This window comes from Symsagittifera roscoffensis, chromosome 3 (assembly GCF_963678635.1).
Source record: "Symsagittifera roscoffensis chromosome 3, txSymRosc1.1, whole genome shotgun sequence".
NCBI classification, from domain to species: Eukaryota; Metazoa; Xenacoelomorpha; order Acoela; family Convolutidae; genus Symsagittifera; species Symsagittifera roscoffensis.
Genome location: NC_087064.1, coordinates 29,029,947 through 29,051,570, shown reverse-complemented (window position 1 = coordinate 29,051,570; position 21,624 = coordinate 29,029,947). Strand labels below are relative to the sequence as shown.

Here is a 21,624-nt window from a genome sequence, read left to right as displayed (position 1 = left end):
TCGGCCAAAAAACTTTGATCAGAACTAATTTACTATCACCATAAGAAAAAAATCTGGTAGAAAATAATCAGTCAGTAAAAAGAGACAGTAAAGACCTCTATCGAAACAATCAGGGTTGTAGTTTCTGTCAGAGGCGTGAAAGTGGCTGATTCGATTACAAAGCAAGCCATCTATGATATTAATGAGGCCGAAAAATGACCACGAGTTTCTAGGGGAAAATAAACCAGTGGGATTTCGTATAACTCAGTGGGATTTCGTTTTTTTTTACTGGGAATTCGTAAATGACAATCCATTATTGAAACCAGAAGTAATTCGCGTTTTTTGTGCCATTTGAACTTTCGAGAGCGTATGAATTTGAATTGAACTAGAAAAATTGAAATTCAAACAGCAAAAAAAAATCAAATTTGAGGGTGAACATCAAAGAATTTTTCTGTTTTTACGCTCACAATAAACACATACTAAATAAAAAGATGGTATTTCATATTTATCTACAATTTTACAATCTACAGTTTTGATGCGTCAAAAAATAGTTTTATGTACAAAACCACCATGTCAACTTGATTAAGATTCGCCTAATTTCTCTAGTTTACTGAGTATTGCTTGTTAGATCACGAGTTCATAGCGTCTAAATATGTTTTCTCGAAACTGGTCTCGGTTAGTCTCTGTATGTCCTCTCTGTACCTCTTCTGGTCGCTCTCTGTGTACAGTGCCCAATCGTAGTCCTGCATCACGTGACCCATAATGTCTTTCTCCGCCTGTCTTCTCAGATCCTCGTAGTTACTAAGGTAGAGGTTAGTGCTGACGTCAAGATCTCCCACGTTACCTCCAGTCACTGCAAAAGGGAAGCATTAAGTTATTTTCTTTTGCTCTCAAGAATTCGAAGATAATGAGCAACTATTCAATTTCGGAACATAGCTAGCAACAGGATCAGACATTATTTCACGGGATAAACGATCACAAACTCATGTTTCAACTTTACGTAAGTCATCTTGAAATATCTAGATGCCAAAAATTGACCCTTAATTACTAATTCGGAAACAAGAGCCAACCTTGTGAGATGTCTCTGGTGAAGTTTTGCAGAAATAGAGACAATGCCTCGATGGGACTCTTTGGCTGGTCTGTTCCTCTCACTGAGTTGGAAGGAGCATGGAACCCTGTCATCATTGTCACCTCACTGCAAAAATGTTCTTATGTTCCAATGAACATTTTCTATACGTTTCCTTGACAGTGATTTAGTGCAGCTGTGCGAAAATTATCTTTCGATTTTGGTGGCTCAATTCATATCAAAGACAAGTCCCTGGTAGATAAAATGTTCTTTCGGATAAATACAGACTACCAAGATTCAAACGGGTTATGATTCAAAAATAGGGCGAAAACAGCAGTTTTATGAAACACGCAACACACTAGCGAAAGTTTTAGTGTTAGTTATTTTGTGGAGTCGATGGTGGGAATCCGAAGCTGCAAAGAGACAATTTGTGGTTAGTTGTTTGTTAATTTTGGAAAATAATATTCTGTTACTGTGTTTAAACTGACCTCATTCTTGAGGGGGAGCTTAAGGACTGGTTGTCCGGGGCGATTACGTTACCGCCCGGTGGGTTATCTGGCGATTGCTAAAAGTATGCATTTTTGTTACAGCTTGAATCAGTTGACCTAGAAGCATGTACTAAGTTAAGCCAAATTAGGCTTCCATTTACCGATTACTGTAGATGATAAAATTGAAACTACAATTTTTAAGTCATCTGAGAATTCCATTACAAAACCCATTCAGATGATTTCACTCATTCACGCTTAACATACATTTCCAATGGCAGCCTCTTTTTCACTGAGGGCTTCGCCAATAAGGGTCTGATTTCCCGCTTGGGAATTAGCCCTGGCATTGGTCTCGGGATCATTTTCGTTCATGGAATCAATGGTTGGCAGTTTGTTCACAGGGGCAGGAGTGTCCATTTTGGTCATAGAGTCAAGGCCTGGTGCTTTTTTCATAGATACAGGAGTATCCACCTTAGTAACTGGAATTTCAGGCTCCGGCTTCACGAAAAAAATAGCTAGTTAAATCTCGATCTTCTAATTTTTTTATTTGAGTTCAATTCACATTCCAAACAAAAAACTGGAAGTAGCTCCGGACAAATAGAAAACGGCAACGATTTTGCGCCACAGCACGAAGTCTTACAGAAGGAATACCGGATACATGGCTGAGCACGCTAAACGTACCCAATCAATGCGATCTGTTATAAACTACTCCGCGGGCTAAAATTAATCGATCTTGTCCTAGAGCACTATGAGTCACTGACTAAATTCGTCGAAAATCTTTAAGTTGTTCATATTGAGTGAATTCAATTGCTGAAAGCATACGAATCACAGAGGCGGAAACGAAGTGTCGCGCCATCTGTTATACAGTAAGTATTCGTACAAACATATCAGAAAGTGGAAAAAAATCGAATCTTGGTCGAACATTTTCAATAGCTTAAGACAATTTTCCGAAAAAAAAATATTATAAATTTTTTATGTAGGTACTATATAAATAGTAGCTAATACAAATACGAACGCGCGAAAATAAGAAGCCAATTAATTTTTGACATTTTTGAAATGCATATTTTATAAAGAAATGTATGTCAAAAATAATACACGCATAGGGGGGGATAGTTAGCAAGGTCCAAAAGGGGGAAATAGTTAACAAGATCCAAAAAAATCATTCAATCAATCTATTTCAAAACACAGCGGAGTTTTCCTCAAAGGTCAAACCACGAAAAAGTGAATTTGAGCCTTAAAAAAATCATCACGACCTACATAAGAGTCTGAAATACGTTCATCGACTCTTGAAAAGGGGAAAAGTATAACAAAAATAGCTTAATGACAAAAATGACCTTTTCCTAAGGCTAAAACTTTTTTTTAGACTAAAACTAGGGCGTACAAAACCATTTTACAGAAATAATTCCTACCACCTGTTCTTTTAACTGAATTCTTAGATTTGGCAGGGTAAATTGCGAAAAAGAAATAATTCCAAAAAAGGTTAAAAATTCCCAATTGAAAATTTCGAATGACTTAGAACGCGAGCTCAGGTAAAAAGAGACTAGCGTATTATGCAGACACAGAGTGGAATAGCCGTACTCCACTTGCACCACCATAATGAATAAAATTCTGCGAAAAGGCCATGACAATTTCAGCTTAATACCTATTTTTATCAAAGAGGAAATTTCCACCAAATAAGCGGATATCAATCACATGTTCATGAACAAAAGCTGTACAGCAACCGATTAAGTGAATACTTTAAATAGAGTTCGAGCAAAAAGGTGGCTTTCGGTATATGGTACTACTCTTCGCTTGCGTAATGATAGACACATGTTCTCCTCTTCTCACCTGGTTATTTCTACGCAGTCTGTTCAGCTCTGACTGCAGCTGTGCGATCTCCTCCCTAGCCCTTCTCTCCACCTGCTCTCTCTTCTCAGTCTCCTCGTTCAGTCTCTGCTCCAAATACACTCTATCTTCACTTAACAGTCGCTTGTCCGCCTCCGCCTTCGCCAGGTTGCTCTTGTCCAGACTACACAACACATTAAACAACACTTTTTCAAAAATGTTCAAATTTACAGAGGCAGCAGAACCATCTCATCGATTTTTTTGAACACTAAAAGGATCCAACCTCAATAAATCTTCTCAGAGATTGTCTATTATAATTTTGGCATCGCGATCAATTAGCAGAAAAACTTGCATTTCTGAACTGAGTTAAAATTTTTTAATTTCCATTGTAAAGAATTAACATTGAGCCTTCTGAATTTCTTCATGAATTATCTTCCAGTTTATCAATATATTCTTGTCCTGAAAATAGGATCGATATGTGAATCTAACCACTTAGATATTCCCTGAGTGGTGAGATGCCAACTAACTTGGGGTCCAAAGCTCCAGCGGGCGGGAGTTCGTGTCTCTGGTTTGCAGCCTGCTGTTCTCTCTCGTTTCTCAGCTGGCGCAGTTTGAATGCCGCTCTCTGTTCCCTCGCCAGCCGCCTGTCCTCCACTCGCTTCCTCTCTGGAAGAACTTCCTTAGTCCAGTGGATCCAGGGAGCGGGAAGACCTAGAGCTGCAATGACAAGAATTTAACCCTTTGTGTTCATTCATTAGCTTAGGCTTCCGTAGTTGATGTGGCTTATCAAAAAAAGGCAATTTTCACCAACAAAAATCATGGGCATCGGATAATTAAATTCATGAAAAGATTTTTAGGAGACCCTCTCAAATATAACGAAAGAGTACTTCTATTCAACTTACTCGACAGGGGGTCGACCACAGGTGCTTCATGGCTATACTTCTCGTTCAGCTTCTGGTAGAGGGGCTTGTAGAAATGTTTATGGAACTAAAACAAATTCAAATTCAACTCTTCTAATATTTCGATAATAAGGAGCCTGAGAAACTGCTACTTACTTCATATTGATAATTGTCGACAGTCAGAAGAATAGTCTGCCTCTGAGTCACCTCCTCCAGCTGCTGCGACTGAAATGTTTTAAAAAATTAGTCAATGATAGCCTGAAACTAAAACATTTGCTACATTGAGTTTGAAATTCTATCATACTGAATGAACGTTTGGATTGTTTAAGCCATGAGACAAGAAGTAATACTTCGCTTGGGCCTCATACCTCTGGCCATTTCTTATTCTTGGGTTTAGAGCTATTTCGATCACAAATGGTAACTAACATTAGTGGCTCGCATGAGTGGCTCCTTCATGAGAAGGAGGGTGAGGGTGGCGAGGGGAGTCCACACATCGTAGTCTCCCCCCACATCCAACCCCATCAGCCACTGATCCCACATGTACAATACCACCTCACACTCCAGGAAGCCTAAATATGAACACATGGAAATTAAAGTTGAAGGGAAACAGTCTACAAAACTTAAGACACTACATTCTCGCCCACTGCAAGGCTTCCGTTAACTTCATTTTAAGTTGACAACGCAAATATTGATTCAAAATCTGTTCGAATAAAAAATATTTGCCAAATCTTTGTAGCTATTTACAATCTAGAGGCCACATGACGCTTTTAATGATAGAAGGGTCCATTTAAAAGTATTCGAAGCTCCCGCGCGTTGGACTTAAATCGAATTAAATTACGCTAACCTACAGATGGCAACCTATCCGGGACAAAACAATAATAGCAATCAATGGAGAAGCACTGATAGCTTCTTAAATCTCGTGGAACTTCACTCACCGACAAACATACTCCGTATCAGCGGCTTTAGCATGGCCTTCAGAGAAGCAGTGAGCACTTCGTTAGCTGAGTCTGGTTTCGTAGTGTCGTTCACTTTCTCCTGCGAGTAGAGCGACGAGATATAGTCAGTGAGGCTGGAGTCTATCTTCCTCAACTCCTCTCCCACACCCTTGCAGAACTCCTGCAGCTTCACCCCTGTCGTCGCCTGGTGTAACAAAGCTACGATTATTATAGATTGATAAGGATTTCTTTCATGTGATAGATGATGAAGAGATTCAATTTTATTTAATTAATTTTAAAGCAAAACCTGCTAATATAAATAGCCCTCGACTTTTTTTCGGGAATACTATGCTTTCCAACAAAAAGCGCCATAACATCATGCAACCACACACCTCTCCCCATGCATCTCGGACAAAAGAAGGTCGCGATTCCAACAGAGTAATGTACTGTTCCACCAGACTGGCCACTGAGCCTGGACTAGCCACCTTTTCTGTAGACTGCACTTCCACGCTCACTTGAAGCAGGGGGATGAGGAGGAGGTACTGAACATCTATCAGTCTGTTGGCGGTTCGCAGCTTAGCGTGGTAATAAGAGAGCACTTTGGACATTGTACTCGCAATTGCTGAAAAGACAAGTTTAGTTCAAGTTTTAAAACTATTGTATTTCTTTTATACACAAAAAGAAAAACGTTATATCATGAAACTCGCTCGCAGAGGCAAAATTTTAACGATTTCCACAAAAGTTCGCAACGTAGAATCCCGTCTCTCCTTGAATACAAAAAATTTAAGAATCTATATAACAGAAGCAATTATTAAGAACTAGCAGGCCCACAGCAGCTAATGATTGTAAGGATAGATGGATGTATAGATGGCTAGACTGCTGGTTGTTTGGATGAATGGCTTGAAGCATAGTTGGATGCCTGGTTGGATGTATGGATGGCAGAATGGATGGATTGCCACAGGGGCGGATCTAGGATTTTCTCGAGGAGGGGGGGCCGGATTTTCGAAAAATTTTGACGACCTTCTTTTTTAGGTCAACCAAATTGATTTCCGAGCTCTTTTAAAGCACTATAGAGACCGTAGATAGACCAAATTTTCTGTTTCCCGTTTTTGGGCACTTTTTGGAAAATGTTGACAGAAAAATAGCGTTTTTTTGGCGCGCGCTGCCCCTCAAAGTTAGTATAAATTGGCGCCCAAGGCGCCTTTAGAAAAATTTTAGGGTCGGTCGGTCAAAAATGGATTTCTTAAAAAGTACGTAAGGGGGGATCCTTTGGGTCGGCAGGGGGTCGAATCCCTGAGGGGGGGGGGGGCGTCCGCCCCCCCCCCCCCTAAATCTGTCCCTGGATTGCCAGGTGGATGGATGGCTGGTTTGAAGAATGAATGGACGGACAGCTGGCTAGTTGGATGGATGGCTAGATCGATGACGGATGACTGCGTGGATGATTGGTGGCATGCATAGATGGCTGCATAGCTTGATGGATGGATGCGGGACGGATAAGTTTTTAGATGGACGGACGGCTAGATCAAGGATGATTGGCTGTGTAGATGGAATACCGGATGGATTGCAGGATGATTGATGACCGCTTAAGATGGGTGTACCCATGGATGGATGGAAGGCGGCAGGATGAATAGCTGAATCGCTAAGTCGACAGATAGCTAAATAAATGGATGGTTTCATAGATGGACGGATGGCTGGATGGCCAGATGGGAGTATGGGGTTGATCTAGAGGAATATAGGGATCAATGGATGCATGGATGACAGGATAGACAAAGGAATGAATAGCTAGATGGCTGGTTGAACGGATGGCTGAATTTATGCATGGCTGCTTGTATAATTCAAATGGCTAATTGAATTGATTGCTAGTTAGATGGATAACTAGTTGGATGGATGGTCGAGAAATTAAAATGTGGAACTTCTTATAAACCTGCTTTTTAAAAACTTTTGATAACTGAAAGATTTTGATCAATCATACATAAGTGGACTATAAATACAACTGCGGTGAGTACCCTGACATCACGTCATCAAAGGTTAGACAACTTCAATTTATGCGAAGCATTTTTTTTTGAAATTTAACTTTGAGAAGCTTTGGAAAATCAAGAATATAATATATCTCAGAAACTAAGAGTGTTCCCTAGTCAATTATCCAAACATACTCGTAGATCGCTGAGAGCATCCCAGAATGGAATGGAGAACTCTAACTTCAGTAAAATATTTTCAAATCTAAAATTTGTTTGGTTATTAGAAAGTAATCTTATTTTTCGAAAATCTTCCAAAAACCATAAAAAAGTCACACTTCGAAAATTATACAGGTTATAAGCCGTCAAAACTCAAAACCAAAACTTGAAATTAACTGAGAGCACCTTAACAGCACCTAACTATAGGGTTGAGAATTGCAATCTTTGTAAAGTTTATGAAATCAACCGTATTTAAAAAAAAAATTATAAGTCATATAACGTCACATAGCCGAAAATATCCGAGCAGTCAAATTTGGAGACAAGACTTGAACCATCTGAGAAAACTTTGAAAGCATTCAATTACAGTTGGTTGTTGCTTCAAGTTTTCTTAAGTGAATGACATCTAATGTAGGTTTTTTGAGAACTTTTCAAGTTACCTTAAAACGTCATACTTCTTTTGCTAAAAAGATATGGGTGGTCATGCTTGGAGTCTGATTTCGCACACTGTGAGAAAAAATGCTGATTCACCCCACCATAGGCTAGCTAACTTCAAACTTGGTGAAATAAGCGCTGAATCGAAAAACGCACGTTACAAAAAGCATAGATGGATGAATCCCACCTTTACATTACCCTAAACTGCAGTGCCCTCCTCCGTCCCTCCCATGATGGCATCAAAGCTACAGCTCTGCATTCAGGTCATTTAAATAGTCAGCATTCATAAATTAAAAAATCAATGCAGACGAAGCTGAGCTTCGCAACACTTCGCGATACAACAATTATGGCTGGGCAACAGACGCATTATGAGACCACTAAACCAATAAATTATAGGCCGAAACCAGTATCGGGAAAAAAGGAAAAGAAACCACAAAAACGCCGAAAAAATAATGTCGTCATGAAAAATGTGACCTATAATTTCTATTTAGATTTTGGCAAAATGTGCGATCCAGAATCAGCGAGCATAAAAACTACGTTTCACTTGAAATGACTCAAAAATAGGTCACTAACCCGATAAAATATCAGCGGAAATCATTTGGACAGAAAAAAATCAAAACATACAAGTCAAGAAATTACAAACAGCAAAAGTAACTCAAAACAATAAGAGCCACTACAAGGTAAAGTGCGCATAGCAAACAAAAACAATTTGACAATGGGGCAACTAGGCCGAAAAAACAAAAGCAGACAAAAAAAACCGACAATTTCAACATGGAACCCGTTAAGAAAAACAGGTACCGGTCAGATTTGAATCCATGACATTTGCTATATCAGACGAATTTGTTATCTCCGGGCTAAGTCGACCGGGAACGCTAAGAATTTAAATGGGAGCGAGTCCAGAAGTACACTAGAGATGAGTCCTGTGGACAAAGTTATTTACGGGAAAAAAGTCTAGTGCCCGATTGCAACACCCTTGCTATCGCAAGGGTAAAAACATAGCCAACAGACGGTTGGAAAACAGTCAAAAAACGCAAGTGAAATCTATGATCGGAGCTTTTATGTTTAAAATTAACCCAAATTGACACAGATGAAGCTTTGCAGACACTATCAATGGCTTACGCGTTAATAGCGCGAAAGGCCAAAATGGCACTTACTAAAACCCCAAAACTTGAAATAAAACCCCCATTAAACCCCCGAAATAAGATCACAGGTGAAATATCTTTCCTAATTTAAGCTCAGACAACAATACTTTTTGAATGATATTTAAAAATTCTCGTCAAAAATTGCTAGTTAAAAAGTCGAAATTTGTCTAATAAAAAATCAACCACCCCGAGCACAAATATTCCATTACTTTCGTTACAAACAACAATAGTCTGTGTTATTATCCTTAGCATTGGCTGTACTTAATAGCTGGTTATTGATCAAAATGAACACACTTTATCGCAACAAAATTTGCGTCGCAACAACATTTGCGACTTAGGTTGGAAAAAAAGATAGTTCATACTATAACACAAGCTTTGCTTGTGCAAACAAATAAAATGAACTGAACTTAATCAAAAATCAAACCGTGGAAAAGACAATTTGAGCCTGAAGAAATTTTAAGACTTATCCTAAAAAAAAAACGAAAGAAAAAATCATCGCGGCTTATTTAATAGCCTGAACTACGTTCATCGACTCTTAAAACATAGCCAATCGAAGATTAAAAAAAAGTAATGAACGCAAACAAACATTTTAAAAAAACATTCACTTTGTTGTCAAAATATCAACTTTCGAATTTCAAAGAAAAAAAATAGATGCCCTTAAAGCTCTTTGAACCTCTAGAACGATTTATGATTGGCGGATGCTTGAAATCTACAAATTGCCGCTGGAAATCTTAAAAAAAAATTCCACTTTCAAAACTAGAAATCGTTCTCGTTTTTTCGCGCCATTTCCACGTTCGTATTTTGGAGAGTGCTATTTACGTCTTTTTCAGCAGATGAAATTCCAATGAACTCAAGAAGTGCATATATACTTAAGCGCATTCATAAATGCATCAATATGTATGAATGCACATCTGTAGTTATAAGACTTTTAAGAATTTTCCTGAAAAAAAAACCAGCAAAAATTCAGCAAGACCTATATAAGAGTCTTCACTACGTTCAATAATCTTAAAAACATTAAAGCATTGCAATGTTGGATAAAGCTTAAATATGCAAAAATTCTTCCGTTAAACATGCTAAGTTGAAAAAGCATAAAGATGGTGATACAGGTGTCACACGCATTTAAAAACAGCATAGATGGAAAACAGCTACTCCGATAAGTTATAGTACAATCTACTATTAATCTCCCTCACCTGGCGAGGACTTGGCTTCTGGGAATGCGCGTGCGAATATGGGCACTGCTGTGAGAAGTGCCTCGCACTTGTGCACTATATCCCTCTCGTGTGCACTGTGCACTGCTTCAGGGTCTTCAGCTAACAAGTCACAGTACACCTTGCGAGCTAAACACATCAATCATCAAACAAATTCTAGAAGTTCAGTTCGATAGTTGACATAGTACTGACCACACAAACTAATGCCTGAAACATATTAGTTTTGTTTGAATAATTTTCACTGCAAATATTTTTTATTACTCAGTAAAAAAATCTTATGAGCAAGCATGCATTCATTTACCAAGTTTCAACTAATCATTTGAAGTAATTGAAAAACAAACTCCATTACCCTTTTTGTTATTAATGTACAGCTTAGTTTTTCCAGACGAAAAAAGAATCAGCCGTAAATTCTCCATTTTATTTACTTCAAAATCCTATTGAGACACTAGCAAAGAGATCAAGCAATATATCAAGTAGCTTTACTACCTAGAGTGTTCTGCAAAAACAGTTTCCAAGTGATGAATCTCAAGTTACTGGGAAGTCTCTGATTGAGACACCTGAACACTTTGCCTTTCATCTCTGGCCACCTCTTCAGCAGACACACAGCGCCCTCTCTCACATGCTCAATCACCAATTCAGGCTTCGTCTCCACTGGATCCTCTTCCAGCAACTCCCGGGCTACCTCATTGCTCAAGTGCCTGTCCAGAGTGTAAGACACTTTCTGCGTCATTCGCTTGTAGTTATCAGCTGAAACAAAATCAGTGCAGTGACCTGTCCGACCTGCACGACTACAAAATCTACCCAATGATGACACTGATGGCGAAAACATTAATTCGTTAATCAAGTTAACATCCTCTCCTCGAAATATCCTTCGCCCCACTTTTAAATCGGATTTAAGCTTACTCGCATGTGATTGGCTACAAAATACAGACTATAAACAAATTAACATCTTCCCTCAAGAAGGCTTTAGGGGGATTTTAAGTTTATCCAATTTTTTAAAGCAACTTTGGCCTCTATGTGCACCAAACTGGAGGGCGAAGCACGCGCTGAAACAAAATGTTTTATTTTTATGTCAAAGTGCCCTAAAACGTCATTGTTGCCCTTTTTTGTTCCGACCATTGAAACTGGGGAGAAACTTTGTATTGGGGTTCTTTTTTAGTTTTTTGTTTTCCTCGCAAAATCAGGTATCACAAATATTCATCGGACTGTGTTGAGTGATATAACATATTTAAGTTGTTTCAGTCGATATTCGTACGGCATTCAAAATTTTTCCCAGTGTCGAGAAAAACCGGTTTGAAATGTTTGATTTATCGTCTATTTTCGAGCGAGTAAAGCGAGCGAGCAGGCTTATCTTGTTTTTCAACCAAAAGCATCTACCACAATTAATCATCTCAAGGATAATTATGCCAGGGGTTGGAATAATATATCATATGAAAAACCCTTTCAGCCCATTTTCATGCGACATTACAAAATTTTCAAGTTGTCCCAGTGTCGAGAAAAACAGGCTAAAAATTTACGTGTTTTTAATCTAATTTCAAGCGAGCAGGCTTACTTTGGAATGATGAAACATGAACGTTTAGTTAAGCTCTAGTAAAATAAAGTTTTTTTCGCCATCTTCGCAATAAACATTCTAATTTTCAAAAAAAATCTGCAAATTGAAAAAAAAAATTTGATATTTTTTTGATTTTTTCTCTCTTTTGTTTTTGACTTAAGCCGTTCCGCAATTTACCTTTTTTACTGTGAGTATCCAATATGCCCAACATCTAGGTTTTCGTCAAATCCTTTTATTACACGACCAAAAAAACAACACAAATTGAAAAAAAAAACATGGAAAAGCTTTTTTATTTAATTTTTATGGAGTTGGGTCGGAACACTCTGTGCTACTTGCACAGCAACCGCTTATGTCCCGACCATTGAAAATGGGGAGGAACTTTGCATTCGGGTGTGTTTTAGTTTTTTTGGTTTTTGTTTTCCGAGCAAAATCTGGTACCAAAAATAATAATCGGATTGGGCTGAGCGATAAATCATATTGTGACTCGAACCACATTAAAAAAATTTCCAAAATTTTTTCCCAGTGTTGAAAAAAACCGGTTCGAGCGAATAAAGCAAGCGAACAGGCTTTATTTGTTTTCCACGCAAAATCTGCTACTACAAATAATCATCGGACTGGGTTGAGTGATATATTTTATTAAAGCCCTTTAAGTCGTTATTTGAACGACATTAAAAAATTTCAAAAAAGTTTTCCCGGTGTCGAGAAAAACCGGTTTGAAATTTTCGATTTTTTGTCTAAGTTTGAGCGAGTGAGCAGGCTTACATTAGCTTATTTATGCTTAATTAAAGCCTAGAAAGTTAAGTTTTACTCAAATGAAGTTAGTTTTTGGAGTTTTTAGCTTCATCTTAGGAATCAATAACTTAAAAAATTTTGAAAAATTACTTTAAAATTTTTAAAATGCTTTTATGATTTTTTGATTTAGTTGTCTTCAAAAACTTCTTTCCAATTTGCATATTTTACAATGACTGACTAAAATTCCTAATCTCTACTTTTTCGCTCAGATTCTTTTATCACACCAAGCAAAAAAAACTACACTAATTTGGAAAAAACTTTGTAAACCGTTTACCTTTTACATTTCCTAGATGTAGATTTTAGGGGCTGATTTTTAAGTCGTCAAATATGCTGACGACAACAAACTCTAGCACTAAGCTTTGGTTATTTCCGAATCAGGCTCTCAACAGGACTTTGAAACTTTTAAGCGAATTTCAACATATTATATTTGTTATTTGACTATCACTCACAATGCATAATGGTTGATTATTTTCAGTCACTAAGAAAAACTAACAACTAGCGACAACTTGTCACTGTGATACTAACAGTGTTGAATTGATTTGGCAGCCCTGTCCATGAACAGCGACTTCTCTGCATCTGTCAAATCAGTGAAGTAAGCCACGTGGCTCTGGGCCAACTGTTGCTGGATTGCATCGAACAAATCCCCCGTGACGCCCCTCCATTCTTCCGAATCTACAATTTCAACCTTGCTGTTTTGCAGCCACACGGGAAACGTAACTGACATTCTTCCAACTTGTAACTGCTCGAAGTGGGACTGAATGTTTTAAGCCCTTTTCTAGTTGGTCACAAAAAAAGACTGCTGCGTCTGTATTATCTTCCTTTGAAAAACATTCAGCACACTGAAAATTTTTCGGCCATCCAGTAACTTTCAATAACATTTCAAAACCAAAAATGAAAAACTCGCGAATATGCTAGAATGAAGAAATTGGTTTTCTGTTTATTTACACCTTCCAAAAGAGATGAATCAAGGCAAGTAACCATTCGTTGTCGAATTTTTCTAAAAAGTATCAACACTTTGTAAGAAACAACGTGTTAAAGAACAGACAGAGCCAATACTAACAAGGATAGCCGTTTGTGAAAGTAGAAAGTTCCGATTATTCATTAGAAAACTTAGGATATTTTAAGCTGTTTTTTTAAATGATTCAAATAAAAGATGTTTTCTTTTGTGTGTTTTGTGATGAGAGAACTAATTGAACGCATAGAAAGTTATTGAATTAGGCATAATCAACAACAGTTGTCTTCAAGAAAACTCAACTTTTTTTTACATAATTAATGGAGCTTTCAAAATGAAGCTTCCAAAACTAGTATTGCTGGTGGAATAAAACAAATTTTTCAGACCTTAAAAGAAAAAATTTGTTTCATAGGACCTTGCTCGCTTTACTAGCCGGTTTTTCTCGAAAACAAAATTTTTTTTTAACGTTGTTCAAATCACATCTCAAAGGCCTCTACGATGATATATTACTCGACCGATTCGATAACTGTTTGTGAAACCTGATTTAGCGTGAAAACAAAAAACCAAAACACATCCGAAGACAAAGTTCCTCTCTATATTCAATGGTCGGAACAATAATAACGTATTCTGGTTTGTCGTATACCAACTATGCCCTATACCAAAATAATGTTTCCATCTGATAACAGTTAAAACACAGAGGCGAAGCTGCGCTTCCCAAAAACTAGCAAAAAAGCAGCTCTAAAATTTGAAATAAGAAAAGAAAAGGTCAAAATAAGCCTTGAAAATTAAAACTTTTGCGCTAGCGGATTCGATTCTACGGTCACGGGCCCTTGAAAACTTACAAAGAGACAACCTACTAACCAGAACAACAAAAAGCAGATACATGTGCCAATAAATTGCCAATGCAATGCAGCAAAAGTAGCACCAAATACAAAAAGACACAATTTTGCATGTAATAATTTGGAATATAACAAATTGAAGCCATTTATGTCAAAAATGGTACCAATATTTGTAACTTAGGTAGGAAAAAACATAGTCGTACTATAACACTACGCTCTCGAGTGTAATTACAGCAACCGGTTTTTGTTCGACCAAGTACTGGGAAGAACTTTTGAATTCGGGTGCTTTTCGCCTGAAATTCTGGTACCATTTAGTCAAATCACCTCGTACGAAATCGATTAATAGATATAACTGAAGACCTCTCAGTCGAGTTTCGGACTGCAATGACCAAGTCAAGTGATATTGGAGCTGCGAAAATGAAAGGTAACAAATTTAGCAAAGGAAATGAACTGTAAAAAATCAAGACTCACACCCCGAAAAACCAAATTTGAGCGTGATCAAGTTATACACAAAGACGAAGCAGAGCTTTACATCACTTGCGATACAACACACAAAAAATATAAGAGTAGAAAAAATGGAAAAAGTTCTCATTTTATGAAAACATGCCTAGCAAAACATTTGAATAATAAACTAGCAAAGGAATAAAATTAACAAAGCAGAAACAAAGCCGACAATCGTCGAGCAGACAAGTTAAGCCGGAAACAAATGATTTTGTAATAAGGTTTCAAGAGCCGCCTGTAATTACAAAAAAAAACACTTGCAACTTTAATAAAACTTACTTCCAGCAAAAGAATAAATCCGTAATGTGGCAACTAAGACGACAAAACTTGAGCAGAAAAACAGTCCGACCATTCAATTTTGACTGGAAAAAAAATCCATTTCAAATAATTTGAAATTAAGGGCCGACCGGGACTTACGCCCCAGACCTTAGGATGCAACGGCGACCACGTTATCTCTAGGCCAAGCGGTAACAAGCCTTAAGTTGTAAATGTTCAATAACAATAAAACTTACTTCCAGCAAAAGAATAAATCCGTAATGTGGCAACTAAGACGACAAAACTTGAGCAGAAAAACAGTCCGACCATTCAATTTTGACTGGAAAAAAAATCCATTTCAAATAATTTGAAATTAAGGGCCGACCGGGACTTACGCCCCAGACCTTAGGATGCAACGGCGACCACGTTATCTCTAGGCCAAGCGGTAACAAGCCTTAAGTTGTAAATGTTCAATAACAAAGCAAGCAAAAAAAGCAAGTAAACTTGCAAGAAAAACTGTTTCCGGGTAAAAAGAGTCTAGTTCCCGATTACTAGACATTTGTGCACTGCAAAAAATACTACGACCGGTAGAAGTGGTTTCACTTAGTTCATTCACATTAATCAATATCTCTGAACTATAATTCCAAAATGGCAACTTCCAGAAAACAACATTGGTAAAATATCTCGTTTTTTTTTAAATTTCGAGCTCATGACATCATTATCTTTCGGATTAAAATAAATATTCCCTCAAAAATTCCTACTTAATAAGGCGGAACCATTGTACATACCTTCATAAAGTTTGAGTTTTATGTTCAACACTTTACTGGAAAAAACAGGGTCATTTATATGAACAAATCGAAATAAATAGTATTCAAAATATGAATCAATGCAATACAGCGCCAAAACAATATCCATATCAAATATATCATCTCATAAAATCTAAATTAATCAGATTCTGATTCTTCCTCCTCGTCATCTTCATCAGGATCGAAATCTGAATCTTCTTCATCGTCATCTTCGTCTCCATGATTACCTCGCCACGAGTCGAAATTGGAGTACGAACTGCTTTGATAATTATAATACTCATCGTCGTCACCTTCCGCACCTTTTCTGCCGAAGTCGTAATTCCTCGTAGACATCGAGAGTTCTTTAGTTTCCTTCGTCACGTACGAACATTTAGGACAGGGAAACGCCTGATTTTTCTCGTACTTGACTCCTTTTCGTCTTACGTGCTCGTCACAGAAACAGATTTTGCAGCGTAAACAAGAATATTGGCCCAATTTGTTACATGACATGCATTTCAGATTTTCGGCTTCAATTTTCTGACAGGATGCCTGGATAAAGAAACCTTAGATAAAGTCGCCATACAAAATTTCTGTATACTTATCTTAAACGACACTAAGCCTCAAATCCTTAAAATGTTCATGAAAATATGAAAACAATTTGTAACTCTTTCCCACATTTTATCTAAAATAACGTTAAGTTGGAAACCAAGATAACGTAACTTTTTTTTCCATTTTTGACAAAACCCAAAAAAACCCTATCACCCGACACATTTGCACTTCTATGAATTGCAAAAACTTTACGTTGTTTACCTGATGTTCGAACTGATCGTCTTCACATATAAAATTAGCACAGAAGGAGCACTTGAAAATTCGTCCCCCGTGGGACCAGACATCTCTCTCGCACTCTGTGCACACTGCATCTGTGAGGGGACAAATACAGGCGTGTGTCTGCAGACACTTTCTGCCGTGGCAGATGAAACACTCGCAGAAGTCACAGATGGCACCGATCTAGAACACAAGTATGAAAACTACTTTAGTCTTAATTTTCACAACTCCTCATATGATTCAAAACAAAGTAAGCGTTAAAAACTTTTTTCTAATAACAACTCAATTTATTATTTATCAATAGGTAAGGCAACATCTTTCAAATAGTTTCAAGCGAACGTGTTCACAGAACATAATCAGGAAAAAAGCGTTAATTAACTTTCAAATAGAAAACGTTTCCGCAATCAATACCATAATCATCTCAAAATTAACTCACGTTCTTCCATTTCTAGTGAAACTGGATGCTCAAAAGTTCCACTGTACTTGCAAATTAAAATATTATTTTTTGAAAAATAGCAAGTTTTGCAAAACGAAGTTCGGCCCAGAAAAAAAAAACAAAATTTTTTTCTGGGCCGAAACTTTTCAGAAAAAACTTAAGCTCACCATCTGCATGCCGGTAGTGTAACTACCTCCATGTTTAATCACGCAGTCACCACTCTTCATCATGCATTTTGTCTTTCCACAGTGGCCACACATGGGCAGTTTATTCAAAGCGTTGCAGAAATAGCAGAACGCTCTATTCTTCTGTTTGTTGCCACACTCGTGGCACTCGAACAGGGAGTTGCATGGCTCCTCCACTATCGGGCGACCCACACTTCGCATCTCTTTCTGTCGCTCCTTCTGCTTCTCTGCCTTCTTCCGAGCACCTGTTTTCTTCTTCGGCATTGTAGCTCAATTTACATCTGAAAGTGAATTCAAAAACATCTCAAACAATATGCGCAACAAAGAGGTAACTTCTCGTCATTTTATTTCATTGCGAAGGGAGAATAGCCTGAAAGTAGGCTGCACTACTAGTCGAATGGTGCTCTCTCTTAACTGATGATAATTTACGAGAAGATATAATTTTCATCATTTTGCATCGGTCACTTGAAGCAAATTTTCATTCTTTTGACTGCTTGTTGCTGAGTGGCCCAACTAGCAAATTTATTACTTTCCGAATCGTCATGATAACTACCCATATAGATTAATGTAGTAGTTTTAATGCGAACACCTTCATTCAGCTTTGTGGACTAGTTGTGAAAAAACAAACTCAAACGAAATTGATTTCAAATTTCAAAAACCAAGATTCAAATAAATTTCGGAAAAGGCTGAGAATAAACTCATTGATAGATAAAATCTCGAGTAGAACACAAATTAATTACCATCAGCATATAAACAATTTTGATCGATGCTGAGAGAGAAAACTCGAGAATATTCTCAAAATTCACAAATTGAGAACATAACAAAGATCAAGTTTTAAATAATTTTGAGAAGCATTGAGGGCCATCTCGTCGATAGTCAATTTGATAGATGGGAAACATCAAAGATCTCCCGAGTTTTGCATAAATTTTGGGCAGAGTTGAGGATATCCTCGTTGATCTTTACAGATAGAAAATTGTCTTTTTTGGAAGGACTAACAGAGAACAGCAGTTGTGATCATGATCACAAGAGTCGATTTTGACATTGGCCTGCTCCACAGTGACAGAAGAGTATCTTTCCTTCCACTGATCCCGCCTTGAAAAGAAACAAATTACTCCGAGAAATCATTTCGACTGCAAGCCAATTTTCAATTATTTTCCAAATGAGGTTTGTTTTTCATTAGAATTATAATCAAAGCAAATTATGCAATGACGTGAAATATTTGTTTTGTGAAACTTCAGAAATTACTTCTGTCAGCGAAAAATTTCAGATATACTTCGGTTATATTATCGGACAGATAGATGCTATATTTGAGCACAGAGGCGAAGCATTATATGGAGCACAGAGGCGAAGAATTGCAACTAACCTCATATCCATAGTCCCATCCGAGTTCATCTCCTGGTTTGATATGTCTGAAAAAGCTATCATTAGCATGACAAGGAATAACACACAGAGGCGAAGCGAAGATTTGCACCACTTACGATACAACACAAATATAGCATTGTAAGCAAGCAGACAGAAAATGAGACAGAATCCACAAAGTCAAAGAAAATCGTTTGTTTTTTTTTGAAAAAAAAAGCAAAACTGCATCTACAAATTTTTCTCACATTTATGTTGAATGGTCTTCAATTTGAGGAACATAGCCAACATACAGTTCAAAAAGAGTCAATTAACGCAAGTAAACAGAAAAACAATTGACTCGTTTTCTGAAAAATTCTTAAATTACGAATTTCAGAGAGAAAAATGAAGGCCTTAAAGATCTTTTAATTTTTAGAACAATTTATGATTGACACTTCTTTTAAAATTAATCCAAATTGAGATCAATAAGATCCAGATCAATAAACAATTTCTCTATTCCGCTGGAAATCTGAAAATTAAAAGCCACATTCGCAACTAGAAGTCGATCACGGTTTTTGTGATCTTTACTCAGTTGCTTATCGATAGTCGAGGTAACAAAGGAAATGAACTGAGCTTGAGAAAAAACCGAGAACAAAAAGTCATCACGGCCCATATAAGAGTCTTGACTACGTTCATCGTTTCAAAAAATCTCAAAACTTTTTTAACGAGCAGCAACTACCCAGACAACACTTGGGCAGACGCCAAATAAGACAAAAACTAAATTCGAAATGTCACAGCAAATTTTGACACAGCAATTAAAATTTGAAATTCAAATTTTCTACGCACCACTACTCCACAAAACACAAAAGTATAACAACCTATTTATCCTTCAAACAACCCAATATAATCTTTATTACACTTTAATGCATTGATGCATAGACTTTTACACAGTAATTGAAGTGTTCTTTCTTCTTCTTCATAAGATAACTAAGTGGATATATCATGGAACAGAGCCACTTAACCGAAAAAAAGGCAATCGAACAAAATCAGAGTTATAATACTTACTTGACATGGAACGACTACTAGTAATAATTTTTTAAAAAAATGATTGTTTGAAGAAGAAAAGTCCATGCTTTGGAAAGTGCGCCTACAAAAAATAAAATGGACGTAGTCTGACAACTCAAGTCCCCCAAAACAAATTCAATCCACGCTTTTTCGAAGGTCCGGCTGCGACCCGAATCCTAGACCTTCTATTCTGAGGGCGCAAGGTCAATATCTAACAGGTTTGAACGCAAACCTGTTTATGGGTTAAAAGTCTTGTTCTGGATTACAAGTACCTTTACTTTGGCAAGTGAACAAAGAGTTACATCAATAGGTTTCTCACTCTGCGGAAAAAAATAAAAAGCACTTTTGAAAACAAAAAATGAGCAACACTTTTCAAATCAGAGCGTTTTTGCTATTAGGAGTGTAACTTAGCGTCCTTTTGCGAAGAATAATAATGAGTTTTAAAAGTATATTTAAAAGATAGTCAACAGATGCTTGGAAAACTTAGAACAAAATCAACTAAAAAAAACGATTGAAAATTTTGGAACATTTTTAAAATTTCAAAATTTAGAAAACAAAATCACTTAAAAATTACGTAGAAAATGTTCAAGATGGTCAATTTTTTTTAACACTCTCATATTTAGAGGAATATGAATCAATAATTAATTTTCCAACTCCCCAGGGAATTCAGAAAATTAGAGTATATTTTCCAAAGAAGAGGCCATTCAAATTTTTTGTGACTTTTACACGTTTGAGGTTCAAGAGTGGAATTTGCCTTTCTTTTTTACAAAGGAAACAAACTGAGCTGAAAGCATCAAAATTCAAAAATTCTTTAACTCTTAACCGCCTGAATACTTAATTGAGCGTGAAGAATTTTAGTATTTCCCTTAATAAAAATTCTTTAAATTAACCAGAAAACTCTTGTATATTGACATATAAGTAAAAGCAATCAAAAACAAAGAAAGAAATTTCCCCATTTCAGGAAACACCGAAAAACTTTCAAAAATTTTTCCTCTCTAGGAGCAAAACAAAAACAATAGCAGAAGTAGTTTATCAATTTCGTTCACACGTGATTGAAAAGTTTCTTAATTCATTGAGATTAAAATTACAGACCTATGCCCAAGATTCCCCTTCATCATTCTAAACTACTGCTTCTATGTAACTTTTATTTTCACAAAAGACTTGAAAATCAATACAAAGCAGTAATGAATGCGCCTTAATTAAATGGATGAAAACTCCTGCGATTTGCTATAAAAATACTTAAAAGTACACACACAAACTGAGCAAACATAGAAAGGTGCGATTTTAAAATCAAAAAAAGAGATCTGATCCTAAAACAAGGGCTTTGCTGGCGTATTCGCCAAAAGTTGACTATTTGGAGATTGAACGAGTAATTAAAATTGAAAACACAGCCAACAAAATTACCCCACACGTTTCGAATTTTGCATTTTTTTTAGCTGTCTTACGTGTTAATATGGCTGAATGCGTGATGTTATGATGTAAGGATTACAGAACAAATGTGTTCGCAAAAATTAGTTTATTCACCAAGCAAAAATTCATTGTATTTTGACAATATGAAAATGGAATCAAAACTGAATTTTTGAATGTGGGGCGAAAGTAGAGAAGAGCCCAAAAAACTTCTAAAAAGAAGCTCTATAGAGAAATATGAAAATAAAAATCGGCCTCAAAGACTGAAACTTTTGCTGTGGATTGGATTCGATCCATCGACCTCAAGATTTGGAGTCTTACGTCCTTTCATCTCAGCCACGGATTCTTAATAATTTAAAAAAAAACAATAGCCACAAATTAAGTGGAGAAAAGATGCTATAAAATTTCCATTGCTACAGATCGATAATACTAGCAGAAGTGCTACCAAATCAGCTCTTTTATTTGCTAGTTAGTTTGGATAAAAAGTAGAGTCACGTTCATACACTACGCTTGGAGATGTGATAAGAATAATCAAATTTGAAAAATTGATT

At 36.8% G+C, this 21,624-nt stretch overlaps 3 protein-coding genes across 8 annotated transcripts in view; all 3 read right to left on the bottom strand.

The window, feature by feature from the left end:
- Window positions 1-414: 414 nt before the first annotated feature.
- LOC134841318 (uncharacterized) lies at window positions 415-13,499 on the bottom strand. Of its 4 annotated transcripts, XM_063857220.1 has the most exons (13): window positions 13,014-13,481; window positions 10,631-10,891; window positions 10,127-10,273; window positions 5,581-5,810; window positions 5,189-5,393; window positions 4,680-4,822; window positions 4,410-4,478; window positions 4,257-4,341; window positions 3,882-4,071; window positions 3,358-3,538; window positions 1,534-1,610; window positions 1,050-1,174; window positions 415-832 (listed from the first exon to the last, which is right to left on the bottom strand). In XM_063857220.1, the coding sequence occupies exons 1-13, from the start codon at window positions 13,210-13,212 to the stop codon at window positions 609-611; spliced, it is 2,136 nt and encodes a 711-aa protein (XP_063713290.1). In that variant the 5' UTR covers window positions 13,213-13,481; the 3' UTR covers window positions 415-608. The 4 variants fall into 4 exon arrangements, with proteins under 4 accessions (XP_063713290.1, XP_063713293.1, XP_063713292.1 ...); XM_063857222.1 differs by lacking the exons at window positions 415-832; window positions 1,050-1,174 and adding an exon at window positions 1,202-1,458 and having other exon boundaries at window positions 13,014-13,489; XM_063857223.1 differs by lacking the exons at window positions 415-832; window positions 1,534-1,610 and having other exon boundaries at window positions 1,067-1,174; window positions 13,014-13,486.
- Window positions 13,500-15,706: 2,207 nt separating this feature from the next.
- Window positions 15,707-18,349, bottom strand: LOC134842899 (zinc finger protein 330 homolog). Its single transcript, XM_063859414.1, has 4 exons — window positions 18,263-18,349; window positions 17,249-17,547; window positions 16,631-16,828; window positions 15,707-16,369 (listed from the first exon to the last, which is right to left on the bottom strand). Exons 2-4 carry the CDS (start codon window positions 17,528-17,530, stop codon window positions 15,980-15,982), a joined length of 870 nt encoding a protein of 289 aa, XP_063715484.1. The 5' UTR covers window positions 17,531-17,547; window positions 18,263-18,349; the 3' UTR covers window positions 15,707-15,979.
- Window positions 17,895-21,624, bottom strand: part of LOC134842897 (histone-lysine N-methyltransferase SETDB1-like) — a 31,879-nt gene continuing 28,149 nt past the window's right edge. For all 3 annotated transcript variants that reach the window (XM_063859411.1, XM_063859413.1, XM_063859412.1), the window contains 2 exons: window positions 18,630-18,675; window positions 17,895-18,358 (listed from right to left, as the gene is read on the bottom strand). In XM_063859411.1, the coding sequence (XP_063715481.1) occupies window positions 18,287-18,358; window positions 18,630-18,675 (118 nt within the window). In that variant the 3' untranslated portion in view covers window positions 17,895-18,286. The remainder of the gene's footprint in view (window positions 18,359-18,629; window positions 18,676-21,624) is intronic.